The sequence below is a fragment of the Pelodiscus sinensis genome, chromosome 12 (assembly GCF_049634645.1).
Source record: "Pelodiscus sinensis isolate JC-2024 chromosome 12, ASM4963464v1, whole genome shotgun sequence".
NCBI classification, from domain to species: Eukaryota; Metazoa; Chordata; order Testudines; family Trionychidae; genus Pelodiscus; species Pelodiscus sinensis.
Genome location: NC_134722.1, coordinates 21049675 through 21065307, shown reverse-complemented (window position 1 = coordinate 21065307; position 15633 = coordinate 21049675). Strand labels below are relative to the sequence as shown.

At 40.5% G+C, this 15633-nt stretch overlaps 1 protein-coding gene across 2 annotated transcripts in view; it reads right to left on the bottom strand.

Annotated features, from left to right (window-relative positions):
- LOC102463045 (transcription initiation factor TFIID subunit 4-like) overlaps positions 1-15633 on the bottom strand; it is a 274989-nt gene that overhangs the window by 70749 nt on the left and 188607 nt on the right. For both annotated transcript variants that reach the window (XM_075940091.1, XM_075940090.1), the window contains exon 14: positions 8902-9024. In XM_075940091.1, coding sequence (XP_075796206.1) covers positions 8902-9024 — 123 coding nt within the window. The remainder of the gene's footprint in view (positions 1-8901; positions 9025-15633) is intronic.

Sequence of the window (15633 nt, the reverse complement as noted above, 5' to 3'; positions counted from 1 at the left end):
GCCACCATATAAAGATCCACTGTAGGAGCATCAAGGCAAGCTTCTTGAGAAAGTGAAGGTACATTGGGTCAGTAGATGATATTTTTAAGAGTGATCTCATGATTTAATATTCCAATTTGTCTTCATTCTATTTTAGACAATGGAAAGTCCAAGAGTACCATGCATAGAATTGATAACCATTGTAAAGGAGATAATCCACATGCTGAGACTGTGAAAAGATCCTAAGAGCATTAGGCATCCAATCCCACAGGATTTCAAGCACACGATTTCCTTAGGAGCCTTTCAAAATCCCTGTCTCAGAAAATATATTTTTAGCTAGAAGGAAAAAAAATATGAATCCAGTCCTTTAGGTCCATTTAACATCAAAAGAGATAGCAGGGAGCAGGGCAAGGAAATCCATCTAATGGTACTGGCCTAATACCTCTTTTGGAGAAGCATTTATAGCACAGACCCTGATGTGAGGATATAGGCCTAAATCTCTCCTTCCCTGTTAAAGTGCAATCATGGCACAAAAGAGTACTATAAACATTTTTCCCCAATACACCAAAATATTTTATTCCATAAAATCCTGATATGGTCTGCTTCTGGGTAGTAGGTCAACTTCTCTCTGCAATCAGCTGGGAACAACTACTATTGCCATCTCTAACAGAAGCAGCAGCCAAATTTCTCTTGGCCAATCAGGAGAAATGATTAAGATCACAGAACCTCTGTCAGAATATTTGTGTTACACAGATCAAAGGATATATACAGTATGCAAACCTGTTCTTCCAGTGAAAACAGAATGCTGTCACTGGGACAGAGTCACTCGCTATATATTGTTGTATAGCAGGCTAACTTACTTCCTCCTCCTCTTCTTTTTGTTTTTGCTGTCAACAGAGATACATGCAAACCTATTCTACTGCCTCTTGACTCACTGCCTCTATCAGAGGAATATCCATACTAATCTCAAGCTGTTTGCAATGGGTGTAGTGCAATGGTATTTCAAATAATTTTAGCACCAGTATAGCCTAATTCATTAACAATGCTGCAGTTAACAGAACAGTCTGTCTAATGTTTCCATTGCTTTTTTTTATTGCAGATAAGTATCTGCTGAAATGCATCAATATACTGGTTGTGAATTTTTTTCTATACAACAAAAATAGGACATTGGTTTTAATAAAAATCTATTTTAGAAGTTAAAATCCAGTTTGGATTTAAACCTGAAAAAAAAAAGAATTTGTCCTGAGAGACCTTTTCATTATTAATTTATATTTTTAATTTATTAAAGGAAAGACAAAAAATGGGCACTTACTGCTTATGGGAACATCTGGACAGTGTTATAAATGGTTTTGATTTTCAAAGACATTTGCAGTCGATTTTGTACACATTAAGGAACATTTTTTTTATTTAGACCTTTAGAAAAAAGTAAAACCAAACACTTTTTTATTTAGACAAGTGGCATTTAAAGCTTGGATTTTCCAAGAAGCTCAAGGGGGTTAGGCACCCATTTCTTATTGAAAGTCAGGAGTTGTGTCCCTAGCTGCCTTAGGCCTCTGAAAATCCCAGTTCAAATATATGGCACCTACTAATTTTCATGGGTATTTAGTACGGTATTCATAACTAAAACTACGTCATAATGGGTCTGAAATAATTATTATATTCTAATCACATCAACTATACATCCATGGAGTAAAGAGTGCCTAAGTAGACAATAATACAATAGATCATAAAGGCTCCCTCAGCCTGTCAATACATGGGTTTAAACACTGGGTCATAAACATTAATGAAGGAGCTATAATCTTATTAAATCTTGTAATTATATCTCTAATCCTGTAAAGGTCAAATGGTTTGGGACCTGTTACCCCAGAACAATCACTGCATTTCTCATGCCTTACAGCTGCTCCTGAAATCAACAGGCACACTTGCCGCTACTGAGGCAATCTCTAGGAGGGATCCTTGATTTTTCAACCAATTTGTCACAGCTAGATCTGCTGACCTTCAAGGCAAACTATAATTACCCATCTATTCTCACCAGCTTTCAGAAAGAATGTGGGCAGAAGACTAGAAGGAGGAGGACTCTTTTTACATGCATTTAGAAGACTTCTAAAACTGATCAAAATCAGTTTTTCTATAACCAAATGCCACCAATTTGAAATGCAGTCATTTTGGGACCTCCCATAACTTTATGGGAATCTCTGTTCCTGGATGACATAAAAATAAGCTTTCTAGACTCAAAGAGAAAAAAGGTATTGGACCTCAATCCTGCTTATTGATTTTATACTGAACATTCAGCAATTCAAATCAGCATTTTTTTCCCCTTTTCTAGTAGAAGTTAAAGCATGAAGGTCTGGGTTAGCTTGCTACAGATTTTTAAGATGGCTGCTCTCCCAGTACATTAGAAGTTCTTTTTCTTTGTCTTCCAAATGATTGTCTTCAATAAGTGATAACTTAGGGTATGTCTACATTTCATTCCTTTCCCGAGAGAGTAATGCAAATACAGACACCCGAAATTGCAAATGAAGTGGAGATTTAAATATCCCATGCTTCATTTGCATAATCATGTTACGGCGCTATTTTGAAAGAAAAAAGGGGTTATTTCGAGATAAAACCCTGTTTTTGTCTTGAAATAGCGCTATTTCGAAATAGCTCCATAACGTGATTATGCAAATGAAGCGCAGGATATTTAAATCCCCGCTTCATTTGCAATTTCAGGTGTCTGCATTTGCATTCCTATCTCAGGAGAGGAATTAAATGTAGACATACCCTCTCTGAACTAACCCTGAAACTGCTGTTAAAAGATCACCATTCAAAAAACATCTGCGACAGCAAGTACCAGGAGAAGGGCCTTCACGTGCTAATTTCAAAATGATCTGGACAAATTGGAGAAATAGTCTGAGGTAAACAGGATGAAGTTTAATAAAGAGAAATGCAAAGTGCTCCACTTAGGAAGGAACAATCAGTTTCACACATACAGAATGGGAAGCGACTGTCTAGGAAGGAGTACGGCAGAAAGGGATCTAGGGGCTATAGTGGACCACAAGCTGAATATGAGTCAGCAGTGTGATGCTGTTGCTAAAAAAGCAAACATGATTCTTGGATGCATTAACAGGTGTGCTGTGAGCAAGACACGAGAAGTCATTCTTCTGCTCTACTCTGTACTAGTTAGGCCTCAATTAGAGTAGTGTGTCCAGTTCTAGGCACCGCATTTTAAGAAAGATGTGGAGAAATTGGAGAGGGTCCAGAGATGAGCAACAAGAATGATTAAAGGTCTAGAGAACATGATCTATGAAGGAAGGCTGAAAGAATTGGGTTTGTTTAGTTTAGAAAAGAGAAGATTGAGGGGCGTCATGATAGCAGTTTTCAGGTGTCTAAAAGGGTGTCATAAGAAGGAGGGAGAAAACTTGTTCACCTTGGCCTCTGAGGATAGAACAAGAAGCAATGGGCTTAAACTGCAGCAAGGGAGGTTTAGGTTGGACATTAAGAAAAAGTTCCTAACTGTCAGAGTAGTTAAACATTGGAATAAATTGCCCAGGGAGGTTGTGGAATCCCCATCTCTGGAGATATTTAAGAGTAGGTTAGATAAATGTCTATCAGGGATGGTCTAGACAGTATTTGGTCCTGCCACGGGGGCAGAGGACTGGACTCGATGACCTCTCGAGGTCCCTTCCAGTCCTAGGATTCTATGATTCAGTTGATCATAATTTCCCAAAACTTCTTTAGAAATCAGATGAACAAATAAAAATTACATACTGAAGTGCTCAAGTGCAGTTCTTTGAAAGGCACTCTACATTCCTTTTCTCCTTCCCTCTCTTTTAGAATTAAATTATATTAATAATCTGAGCTCCTAGTTGCTACAGAGGAAGTTGCATTTTTTCAGGATCACATAAAGGAGAAAAGACAAGGAAAGATTAATCACAGAATGAATAAAGCATATAGAGAATGAGAAGACAAAGCCACAGAGAACTACATAAGTTAGTCCAGACAGAAAATAAAAGGGGAAAAAATACATATACATATACATATACATATACATATACATATACATATACATATACATATACATAGAGAGAAAGTGTCAGCCCAGTCTGAGTACCTATCTATCTATCTTTTAGAGTGCATCCATATGTGAGTCCGTTTGTTCAACGACTCCTCTTAAATGGTAAAAGCTATGGCCACCAGATTTGGTATGCGGCTTCAATTTTTTCCCAACTTAAAACAAGGTCAGGGTTTGGTTGTGCCAGGAGAACCGGAAGCTGTAGGAAGAGGACTATTTTCCATAATATGAAAAGGGAGGAGCTGCTTTTCCAAGGAACGCAATATGAGAGTAGCCATAGACAGCAGCAATCCTTCAGGGGAGCACTATCCTGCAATGGCCAGTCATAACACCAATGCAGTGGCCAGCAGGGCTAAAGCTCCACCACCTTGTCTGCCCACATACCAGTAAAAAGCACCCCCACTCCAAACCCCTTCCCCTCTCACTGACCTGGGGGGAGAGAACAGGCCCCTGGCAGCGAGGGGAGTTTCCCAGGAGAAGGGAAAGAACAGGCCACAGGTGGGCTAGAAAAGGGGAGAACAGACCCTAGGCAGGATGGGGACAGCCTGGGTGGGGGCAAAAAAACAGGCCTTGAATGGGTTGGGGCGGTGGCTGGGGAGGGCAAAAGGAACAGGTCCCAGGAGGGCTGGGAGTGTGTGGCCTGGGGTGGGAAAGAACAGGCTGCGGGTGGCCTGAGGGAAGGGGAGAACAGTCCCTCGCCAGGCTGGGGATGTGGCCTGAGGAGGGGGAAAGAACAGGCCCCATGTGGGTGGTGGAGGAAGGTTTGGGGGATGGGAAGAGAACACGCCCCTGGTCCCCAGCCTTCTGCACCACCTCTCCACATCCCAAGGCCCAGCTCTGAAGGACCTGGGCAACACAGGGTAAGTTTGCTTAAGCGTTGCACGGGTCTTTAACTGAAGTAATTTTTTTGGAAAAATAAATGAATAATATATGTGCTTCATTTCAATGATTGTATTTTTTGAAAATGAAGGAAAATGAAGGCTGGAGTGAGAGTTCGGAAGTGAGGAGGGGTAGGAGGTACGTGGCTTGGGGCAAAGGTTTGGGAGGTGGGGAGAGCTCAGGGCAGGACAAGAGGATGCAGAAGTCAAGGCAATTGCAAGGTGCAGGACTGACAGCATGAGGCTCAGGCCAGGGTGGAAGGTGCCACCCATGGTGGTGAGGCTGGCACTGCTCTGGTGGCGACTCCTCTCAGACGGCCAGGGCAATGCTCCCCTGCCAGCGGGACCCTCCCAGTTGTCCCCTCCCAACAAGAGCAGGCTATCTGGAAGGGGGAAGATCTGGGGGCTATACCCTCCTGCAGCGCCTGCCCCCCTCCCTACTGCCTGCAGGCTGTCTGAAAGGGCCAGGCTCCAGGGGATACCCCCGGCCTTTGCCTCTCCTCCAGCGGCTCCCTTCTTGTGATCTGCAGGCTGTTTGGGGAAGGGCCAGGCTCCGGGGGCTGCTGCCCCTTCAGGCTGTCGGGGAGGGGGGAGGCTGACCCCTCCAGCAACCTTCCCACAGCCTGCAGGCTCCCCAAGGGGAGCAGGGTCCAGGTATGGGGCAGTAGGGCTACCAGTCTGGAGGCAGGCAAGATGCTGGAGCCCCAGCTCTGCTGGCCACTCTTGGTGCTGCAGCTGCCCCCAGAGCCCATTCTCAGTACCACATCTCTCTTCTCTGTGCCCCTTCCTTTCGTGTTCCTTCTCTCTCTGCCCCCTCCCTTTCCGGTCCCATTCCCAACACTTCCCATTTTCCAGGCAAAACCAAACCTTTCACCTCAGCAAAGGCAAAATCATCCCAGTCTCTGAAACTGCTTTTTCACAATTATGTATATTCTAAAAGTGAATTACTATTTTAACCAGTATTAATTATTAATGCATTTTCTGCCCCCAAAATAGAGATGAATCCAAGCAATACTATTAGTCTATAATGATCATCATCATAACTTATAATTATCATAACTTACGGTAAAATGGAGAACACTTTCTGTACTACCAGTAGCATGAAATCTTTGCACTACAGAGTCTTACATAAATCCTGTTGTTAAGCAACATCCAAAGACTATACTTCCAATATAAGTACCTTAAAATATATACTCAAATGCCAAGGAGACAAAACTGAAACAATAACTAACAATTGCATTCTGTAGAGGAAGAAACAGCTAAATTTCAGTCAATAAGGATTATGTATGTAAATGAACTTTCAGATCCTTTCTAAATATGATACTAAGTTTTAATATATTGCATCTTCTCATTGTTTTGAACTTTTGGAAAATTAAATTTTCAGGTTCTGAATGAAGTAACAGACAAACAAAGTCAATGGGATTCCTGTGGCTAAAACCTCACACGATGCTTTGAAAACATCTCCATCTACACTTTCCCTTTTATACGCTTTAATATTGCTGTTTAAGGAATATATACAGGATTTAACACTTTGTGCGACTGCAGACCCACAGTTTGTGGTTATGTGGTCACAAAGACTGCTCCTTATTCTAGTGGATTTCTACACTCTTGGCAGTATCCATTAAGCAACTGCCTATTACTAACCCTTTCCAGTGGTGAATTCAGATTCTGCCTAGCATGTGTGCCAACAAACACAACTCATGGATTCTTCATCAGCCGACACAAGGTTAGAAGATAAAAGCTCCTTTACTGGCCACTCAGACACAGGTCAGTCAAGGACAAAGAGGATTGTGCACAGGGGCTCCAATGGGGAAATGGGATAGGGGGACAGTTGCCCAGGGCTCCATACCCTTTAAATTGCCAATAGAGGCCTGCACAGTGCAGTACAGGAAGCACTGAGGATGGCTGTCCTTAGCTCAGCCTTTTCTGTTCAATGCCCTGCCCTCATGGGAGACCTGGAGCCATCCCTTCCAAAATGCCCAGGACCTGGCAAAGTCTGTGACCAGCCCTGGCTGGGCAGTACTTATTCAGGCTGACAAATTCCCATTATTTCAGCTCCTAATGATCAAACGAAGAGGAAGCAGTAACCTTCACCCCGCCATATGATTTTCAATATGAGTGACAGCTGAAGCCTCCCTGATTTCCCTTCTCCATGGCTCAAGTGTGTAAAAGACCTATCCTTTCACTGAAGGCTTAATTTTTAAACAAATGTGGTACTGATTGCTAATTCCATCTTTCATCCAGATAAGGTTCTTAGAGTCATTCCTCCATCTGTATTATTGTGGTCACTCTTACAGTGTATTAAACCCAATGAATGAAAAGACAAGAGGAGGCCAGACCTTAGTGCAAAAAACCCGCTGATGGCTTGTTTGGGGTGGATTTACGCTAAAAATACATGTATTTTTGTGTCAGAAGACAGGGCTCCATTGCAACTGAAAACTGGGTCCATTTTGTAATATAGCACAGAGGGAAACTTAACTATCATCAAACTCAACAAATACTTTTGCACCAGCTATTGTAGCACATCAAACAAGGAAGAAGAGATGAGGGGGAAAAGTTCCCCAAAGGGGAAACCTGGCTATGGGATGTCATTAGAATCAAGCAAGTCAAATTATTAGTTCAAAAATTGCAGAAAATGTTGGAATTTTCCTCAGAAGAACTCAGAGGCAGGGATTAAAGCTTCCTGCTGCTCTGTAGGAGGAATTGGTAACTTGTGAAAAATCACAGGCAACAAGGAAATGCCTCACCAACCGTAGCCCCCCAGCAGTCTGTCCACAGAATTAGCTCCTTCCGGTGTCCGGGGACCTTTCCTCTGGCAGTGTTTCCCCCTTATCCTTCTGGCCGCGGCCTCCTCTTCAGGACACCGCCCTCCGGCAGTGCCCACAGCAGTCTCTGAGCCCCCCTTCCGGGGGTCGTTGTTTCCTCAGTGGGCCTTTCACCAAGCCCCGCAGTCTGGGGTTCTGTTTGGCCCGAGCTCGCCTAGCCCCGCCTTGCCTCCCCAGCCCTGCCCTAGCTCCAGGGAGCCTCCTTCTCCCTCAGCTGCCAGGCTCTCACTGCTCTCCCCCTATGGGAGCAGCAGCCCATCATTTTATATGGTTCCCAGCTGGGCCCCAATCATCCAACATGGCCTCAGCTGGAGCCAAACTCCCAGACCCTGCTTCAGGCCGAGGTTTGCTCTTAAAGGGCCAGTGCAGGGCGGACGCCCTGTCACACCAACATATCTGGTTCTGCATCCAGACCGAAGTACCTACTGTGATGGATGGATGCTCTTTAGTACAAAGAATTGTTCTATCTAAATAGAAATGTTTCACCAGTGGTTAATACATATATGCTGGAACAGTCTACGATTTAGGCTTTATCAGTGAGACAACTATTCTGTATAGTATACGGGCTTTCCTACACTATAAAAATGGAACAGTGCTTTCACAGTGTAAGGGAGGCAGCCATTTTGTGACACAGCCATTTTGTAATACAGTTGTAACATAGATGGATTGTTACCGACGCGACAAACAAGCTCTCAACACAAATCTCAAACAATTCCACAAGTATTTCCATTGACACTTTTCTCTGATTTAATCTATCTTTTCACCTTTCCTGTGTGGGTCACTAGCTGCCCAAACTGAACCATTAGTTTTTAAAAGCATTCTAAAAAACAGTATTAAACCTCTGTTCAAGTCCTTTTTGATCATTTTTTTAAAATTATATACTGAAAGATAATTCTTGAAAGTGTAACAAAAGTGAGATCTCTTTTTACCTTAAATTTATTCTACTTTATTGTCTTTGGAATATTGGATGGTGAAACATGTTAAAATCAAAGCATCTGAACTGTATTGTTTCTAATTCAATAGTCTGAATTGCCTTTTTAAGAACACCAACTCACTGGATAGGTGTTATTATTTGTACTCAGGAGTATCCCACAGTAATTACTAGTGTGTTTCCAAAAACACTGATTTTCACAATGAATGCAATAGTTTTTTGTTGTGTTTTTACCTCTCCACCTATGGTAAGTAAGCCAGGTGAATCAAGCTTCCGTTTCTTCCGTGGACCAATAGCTGCCAATGCAGTTAAGTTGGCATCCCTCTGCCTCATCTGTGCTAGTTCTTGTTGCTGCATCTATTACGGGGGGAAAAATAGCTAACATTAAATTTCATTCACATACTAAATGTTACTCTCAGTCCTAATCATGTAAAGTGCTGAAAGTTGAGAGTGCCCAAATGCCTCACGGGATCATGGTGTATATAGCTATAACAGATTTTAACAACTCAAACATGCAGTGTCAGGGTGAGATTTTCAAAGGCACTATGGTGACTTAGGTGCAAAAATCCTATTGTTTTCCATGGGTTCTGTTCTCCAGATCACTAAGCTTCCTTTGAAAATCCCTGACTTAATCAGTGAAATTTACTTCATTGGCAAGTAGTATGTACCATACACCTTCAGACCATGACTTCTATGAAGACTCTAAGTGTAAATGAAAAGGTAAAATAGCACTATAATTCAAACATTTCCTTTCATTTCAAAATCTGAAGTCTTTTGTTTACTATTTCACCCATATTTAATATTCATCTTAAGAAAGTATTCAAAAATATCTAGATCTGAACATTAGGAAGTTTTTTTCTGGCAATATAGTAATGAAAAGTTGAATTTCCAATTTCTGTAAGGGATTAGGGTTTAGTCACAGATTAGAGCAAGGAAAGCAATATGAACAATCTACAAGTCAGATATTGTTTCTTGCAAAAAGAGGGGGAGAACTGAAAATAGGAAGACATACGATAGACTTACGATGAAAAGGTCAGATTGTTTTACTCATTATACATTGCACAATCCCTTTAGAAAGAGTTAATGACCACATTTTCAACAGATTGTGGACAAAAAATCTTTACTGAAGTCATGTTAACATTATACAAAAGAAATTAAAATTTTGGTTAGGCAATGTAGCACATACATTTTAATTAGACACAATAATTCATGTCTCAGCATTACTTTCACATTTTTGCAGTGATTTGGTTTATTCAAAAGAAGATTTTACTTTTTAATCTCTCACTCATATAACTACCACAAAATATTATAAAACACTGTTTTAAGTGCTTAAGTAGTGGTCTGAGGTTTGTCACATTGCACTGTGACAAACAGCCCTTCAATGATAGGAAACATGAATTGGCAGGTGTGCTTAGAAGTGACTCAGTAATTATTTAACTGCAAATTGCACATACAATATGCAATGTCTGTTGAGTGATCAAGTGCTTAAATAAACAAACAGAACATGCTGTGTGTTTTCTCAATTCACCTTCTGTTTAAAAAAGCAGAAATGTATTAAATGTCTTATTTCCTACATAATTTTGGATTTCTATAATTACTTGTTATTGTAATTTATTCTAACTAGATTAACTGCATATGTTAACTTTGGCAAAGAAAGAGAATGCTTTAAATGTAATATATTTACATTTTAAATTTGATTATTCTTTGACATCTTCTCCTACTGCACATTTAAGTTATGTCTATTTTGCAACTTAAAGTTTGCATAATAATTTCAACACAAAAATTATATACATCTATACAGCTCAACCATCTATAGGATAATAGAATTAATTAAATACCAAAGTGGAACATGGGCACAGGGTCTGTACAGTAGTGCAAATGTCCATATGCACTTTGCTTTGCCAACTCATATTAGGTTTTTAGCTCAAATATCTTTGGCTGTCTTCCAGATTAAATGCCAGTTGGATAGACCTGCCCGCTTACCCTTTCAAGGTAGATAGGAACAGTGGTGAGCTCTAATCATTTACAAAGGTCATGATTGGAAGCTAGCCCGTAAGCAGTCATTTAAAATTCGATTGATCCCTATTTGTAGTCAGGGAAAGAAAATGGACATTTCAGCTGTATTGTAATTATGAGGCTTCAAGGCAACTGTAAATAGATGTGCAAATCTAGATACTGGCAAATACCTTAGAGAAGAAATTATTACTATAGTCTAACACATAGCCAGGAAAGGTTGAAGATAAAACTGCATATAAAAAAGATCAATCATCTTTTTGCTAATTTGCCATGCTTGCCAGCCTATAAGGGTTATCACAATTATCAGAAGTCTGCTGAATATTTAAGTTAGGGCCAACTGGCTTAGCATGATCTAAGACAAAGAGTGTAAAGCAGCGGGCTAGCCCAGAATGTGAAATTTTGAACTGGAGAAGAGTTTTAATGTCATGGGAGGCTACAGTCAGAAATGTCATATGAAAGGCAACTAAAATAATACAAAAGATATTATTCAAATACATCATTCCAAGTTGGAACACCTAGACCAACTGCACCTCAGTCCTTTTTTGGGTATATATATACTATTTTGTATTATTGTATATAGAATTAACTAGAATGTTTAATATACACACATAACATGATTGAACCGGTGTTCTTAGGATCCTAATTCAGAATTTTTTGACTTTGCACATGCAAATTCTGAACCATAAAAAAGGCATTGCTGTAGATTTTGCATAATGGGGAAAATCCTCCCTCACATTCAAGTCTGCCAAGTCTAGATTAGTTTGGGGCAGATTTGGGAACCTTCAGAGTGGATCAGTATCCATTTATTCCTTTACTTCTTTGTCCTTTCATTTGTATTTTAAAATACTGTCCACTAGATATTATACAGCAATGTGCCTAGTGTTTATTTTAATTACCACAATACTGACTGTTCAAGTAAACACAGAGTGCATGTGCAATTGACTAAAGTATATATAATACAAAAAAAAGTAAGGTCTAGTAGGTATGATGCTGAATTGAAGGTCAAAGGTCATAAATTCTATTACACGACCCTGTTCTGTTACTTCACCTCTCTGTGGCTTCGTCTAGACTGCATTGCTTTTTTGGGATACTGGAGGTATCCTAGAAAAGCAATGCCACATCTAAGGAATGCGTCTGCTTTTTTGAAAAATTTTTGAAAAAGCAGACACACTCTTTCACCATCCCTGTAAAACTTGTTCTATGAGGAATAAAGAATGTGTCAAAAAAGCACTTTCTTTTGACATTTGGTGCGATATAGATGTGCTAAATTTCAAAATACCCTCTTTCAAAAGTAAATCAGAAAAAGATACGCAATTTGCGTACCGCAAATTGCATCTCTTTTTCCGATTTAACATTGTAGTGTAGACCTAGCCTCTGTCTGTTCCCCTCCCATCTTTTGCATATGTTGTGTAGACCATATGCTTTGCAGCTAGGGATTCTCTGTTACTATATACCTCATTTATGTTGCCTAGTACAATCTGTGTGTGTGTGTCTATGTAAAAATACATCTCCAGATATGAAACTCCAGATACATACACAATACAATGTGTGAACATCTGGTTGTCCAGTTCACAGGTATCTCATAAGAGAAAATTGCATCCCACAGCTCTATAACTTTATTACCTTTGTGTACAACTACTTCAAATATCATAAAACTTAAAAAACAACAAACAGTCTAGCAGCACCTTAAAGACTAACAAAGTCCAATAGACTTTTAATACTCCAGTCATCTAAAGAAGTGGGTTGTACCCACGAAAGCTCATGATTCAATCTACATGTTTGGACTTCTAATACTCCAGTCATCTGAAGAAGTGGGTTGTACCCACGAAAGCTCATGATTCCTTCTACATGTTTTGTTAGTCTTTAAGGTGCTGCTAGACTATTTGTTGTTTTTTATGTTTTTCCAGTTACAGACTAACTCGGCTACCCCCCTGAAACTTTCAAATATCACAGTATCATAGACCTGGAAACAGAGATAAAAGTAAGGGGGTACGCTGGACCACGGATATTGCTGGACTAGAGAGTGCTGGTTTTCAGAGTTGCAAACTGTACTTGAAAGCTGTTATCATGTCTCCTCTAGGTCTTCTTTCAGACTAAACAAACCTAATTCTTTCAATATTCCCTCAAAGGTCATGTTATTTGACCATTAATCATTTTTGTTGCTCTTCTCTGGACCTTCCCCAGTTTGTTCACATCTTTCCTGAAATGTGGCATCCAGAACTCACAGTACTCCAAATCTGGCCTAATCAGCACAGAGTGGAGGAGAAGAATTACTTCTCATGCTTTGCTTACGACACAACTGTTAATGCATCCTAGGATGATGTTTGCTTTTTTTGCAACAGTATTACACTGTTGACTCATATTTAGCTTGTGGTCCATTATGACTCCTAGATCCCTTGCTACAAAATTCCTTGCCTGGATAGTCACTTCCTATTCTGAATATGTGAAACTGATTGTTCCTAAGTAGAATACTTTGCATTTGTCCTTGTTGAATTTCATCCTATTTACCTCAAACCATTTCTCCAGTTTGTCAAGATCATTTTGAATTTTAATCCTATCCTCCAAAGCACTTGCAACCCTTCCCAGCTTAGTATCATTTGCAAACTTTATGTGTGCGCTCTCTATGCCATTATCTAAATTATTGATGAAGATATTGAACAGAACTGGTTCCAAAACTGATCCCTGCAGAACCCCACTTGTTATTTCCATCCAGCATGATTGTGAACTATTGATATTCTCTCTGGGAACAGTTATCCAACCAGTTATGTATCCATCTTAGGTTGTATTTCCCTAGTAGATTAATGAGAAGATAATATGAGATTGTATGAAATGCTTTACTACAGTCTAGGTATACCACTTCTACCACTTCCCCCTTATCCACAAGATTTGTTATCCTATCAAAGAAAGCTATCAGGTTGGTTTTACATGATTACGTTCAAGACATTTGCCGTCAATGAGATGAACAAGTTACCATTTTAAAAATAAGCTGCTTTGTTAAAAAGTTCTGACGTGAATCTGAGGCTGTATAACTCAAAACTTTTTCAAAAGAATCATCTTTGAGCTGTAATATGATAAAATAAGTCAAAAAGGATCATTTAAAAGTTTATATTCAATGAAATTACATTCTCAACTGTTTCTACAGAGTCACTATCATGACATTATAATTACCAGAAAAGGCCTTGATCCTGAAAATGTGATTAACTTTACAAACAGTCCTCCCACAGAAGTCAAGAGAATTCTTTACAACAGTGTTTCCCAAATGGTGCTCCGCGGAACCCTGGGGTTCCGCGAAGTGAACGTAAGGGTTCCACGAGAACCTGAACACTCCCCTCCCCCCCGCCTATAAGGAGACAGAGAGGAGCCCGGTGCGCAAAGATGCTGGCTCCTTCCCCACTTCCCTTTCAGACATCGCCCGTCCCCCGCTGCCGCTCTGCTTTTACCACTGAACTTAGCAGCAGCAACAGCTGCTTGTCCTGCTTCTGCCCCTTCAACTCAAGATCCCTCTCCCGTGTCCCCCGCTGCCGCTCTGCTTTTACCAAGGGACCTAGCAGCAGCAACAGCTGCTTGTCCTGCTTCTGCCCGATCAACCCAAGATCCCTCTCCCACGACCCCGCTGCCGCTCTGCTTTTACCACCGGACCTAGCAGCAGCAACAGCTGCTTGTCCTCCTTCCACCCATCAACCCAATTCTTCTCCTGTGTCCTCTGCTTTTTCCAAGGGATCTAGTAAGTGCTGCTAAGTCCGGTGGTAAAAGCAGAGCGGCAGCGGGGGACGCGGGAGAGGGATCTTGGGTTGATCGGGCAGAAGCGGGACAAGCAGTTGTTGCTGCTGCTAGGTCCCTTGGTAAAGGCAGCATGTGTGTGGGGGGGGGGGGGTAGAGGGGAGTACTATCAGTGAGTGGAACACCGGAACTCCTACTCACTGTGAGGATCGGAACAAATCCCCATACACACTGTGAGGACACGTGGCTCCTGTGTGTGACTTTAAGTTTAAGAATTCAATCTAATATCAAAATTCCCCATGGATCGTTGGTTAAAAAAAGGAACTTTAAAGAGAAAAGTGAGTACTTCAAACTCCAATATTTTTACTGAAACCAGCAAGGAAAATACTGAGGCAGCTCAAGTTAATTATGAAAAATTTCAGCTGACTAATAAGAAACACAGGTATTGTGAGGACTATTTGGCATTTGGATTCACAAGCAATGGAAATGAAGATGCTCCAGGTGCCCAGTGTTTAGTGTGCAACAAAAGATTATCTAATAGTTGTTTAGTACCTGCTAAATTGCAAAGACATTTTGAAACAAATCATCCAGAATACAAAGATAAAGACATTAGTTTTTTTAAGCAAAAGCTTGAATGGCTTGAAAAAAGTAATCTCTTCATGTCAAAAATTGCCAAATCTGATAATGAAAATGCAACAGAGGTGTCTTACAAAGTAAGCTATCGTATATCGCTCGCCGGAGAAGCACACACTATTGGGGAATCACTCATAAAACCATGTGCAAAAGATATTGTAATGTGTATGTTGGATCAGGAATCTAGTAAAAAAGTTGAGGCTGTGCCACTATCAAACAATACTGTCACACGTCGTATTCACGATCTTGCTGCTTATTTTTCGGCTGCATTTATGTGATGCATATGCATTACAATTAGACGAGTCCACTGACGTTGCAGGTCTTGCAGTTCTGCTTGTATGTCCGTTATGATTTTAATAGTTCTATTGAAGAAGACTTACTTTTATGTGAATTTTTGCAAACCAATACAACTGGTGAGAATACATTCAATTGTATCATTAACTTTATGAAAACACATCAAATAAGCTGGGAAAAATGTGTTGATGTGTGCAGTGATGGTGCCAAAGCAATGGTAGGAACAGTGGCTGGCGCTGTAACACAAATAAAAAATGTAGCACCAAACTGCACCAGCAGTCACTGCATTCTTCACAGACACGC